Source organism: Neopelma chrysocephalum, unplaced genomic scaffold (assembly GCF_003984885.1).
Source record: "Neopelma chrysocephalum unplaced genomic scaffold, ASM398488v2 Primary Assembly neopelma1_80786, whole genome shotgun sequence".
Lineage (NCBI taxonomy): Eukaryota > Metazoa > Chordata > Aves > Passeriformes > Pipridae > Neopelma > Neopelma chrysocephalum.
Genome location: NW_020912211.1, coordinates 1,627 through 2,032, shown reverse-complemented (window position 1 = coordinate 2,032; position 406 = coordinate 1,627). Strand labels below are relative to the sequence as shown.

General features: G+C 67.2%; 1 protein-coding gene across 4 annotated transcripts in view; it reads right to left on the bottom strand.

Moving 5' to 3' along the window:
• Positions 1–406, bottom strand: part of LOC113979463 (splicing factor 3B subunit 2-like) — a 2,032-nt gene that overhangs the window by 173 nt on the left and 1,453 nt on the right. For 3 of the 4 annotated variants that reach the window (XM_027706847.1, XM_027706849.1, XM_027706850.1), the window contains exon 3: positions 1–104. In XM_027706847.1, the coding sequence (XP_027562648.1) occupies positions 33–104 (72 nt within the window). In that variant the 3' untranslated portion in view covers positions 1–32. The remainder of the gene's footprint in view (positions 105–406) is intronic. The other variant, XM_027706848.1, reaches the window with a different exon arrangement.

Below are 406 nucleotides of genomic sequence, written 5' to 3'. Positions count from 1 at the left end.
GGAGGGGACAGGGAGGGGACAGCGGGGACACCCTAAAACTTGAACTCCTTGTACTTCTTGCCACCCCCTCGGGCGTCCTGGGGCTGAGCCTTCCGCTTCTTCTGCTGGGGGGGGACAGGGACACCGTCACAGGGGGCACAGGGACAGGGACAGGGGTACAGGGACAGGTTCACAGGGGGACAGGGACATGGGGACAGGGGGGACAGGGGGCACAGGGACAGGGAGCACAGGGACAGGGACAGGGTCACAGGGGGACAGGGACAGGGTCACAGGGGGCACAGGGACAGGGGGACAGGGACAGGTTCACAGGGGGACAGGGACAGGGTCACAGGGGGCACAGGGTGGACAGGGACAGGGACACGGTCACAGGGGGCACAGGGACAGGGACAGGGGGACAGGGACAGGG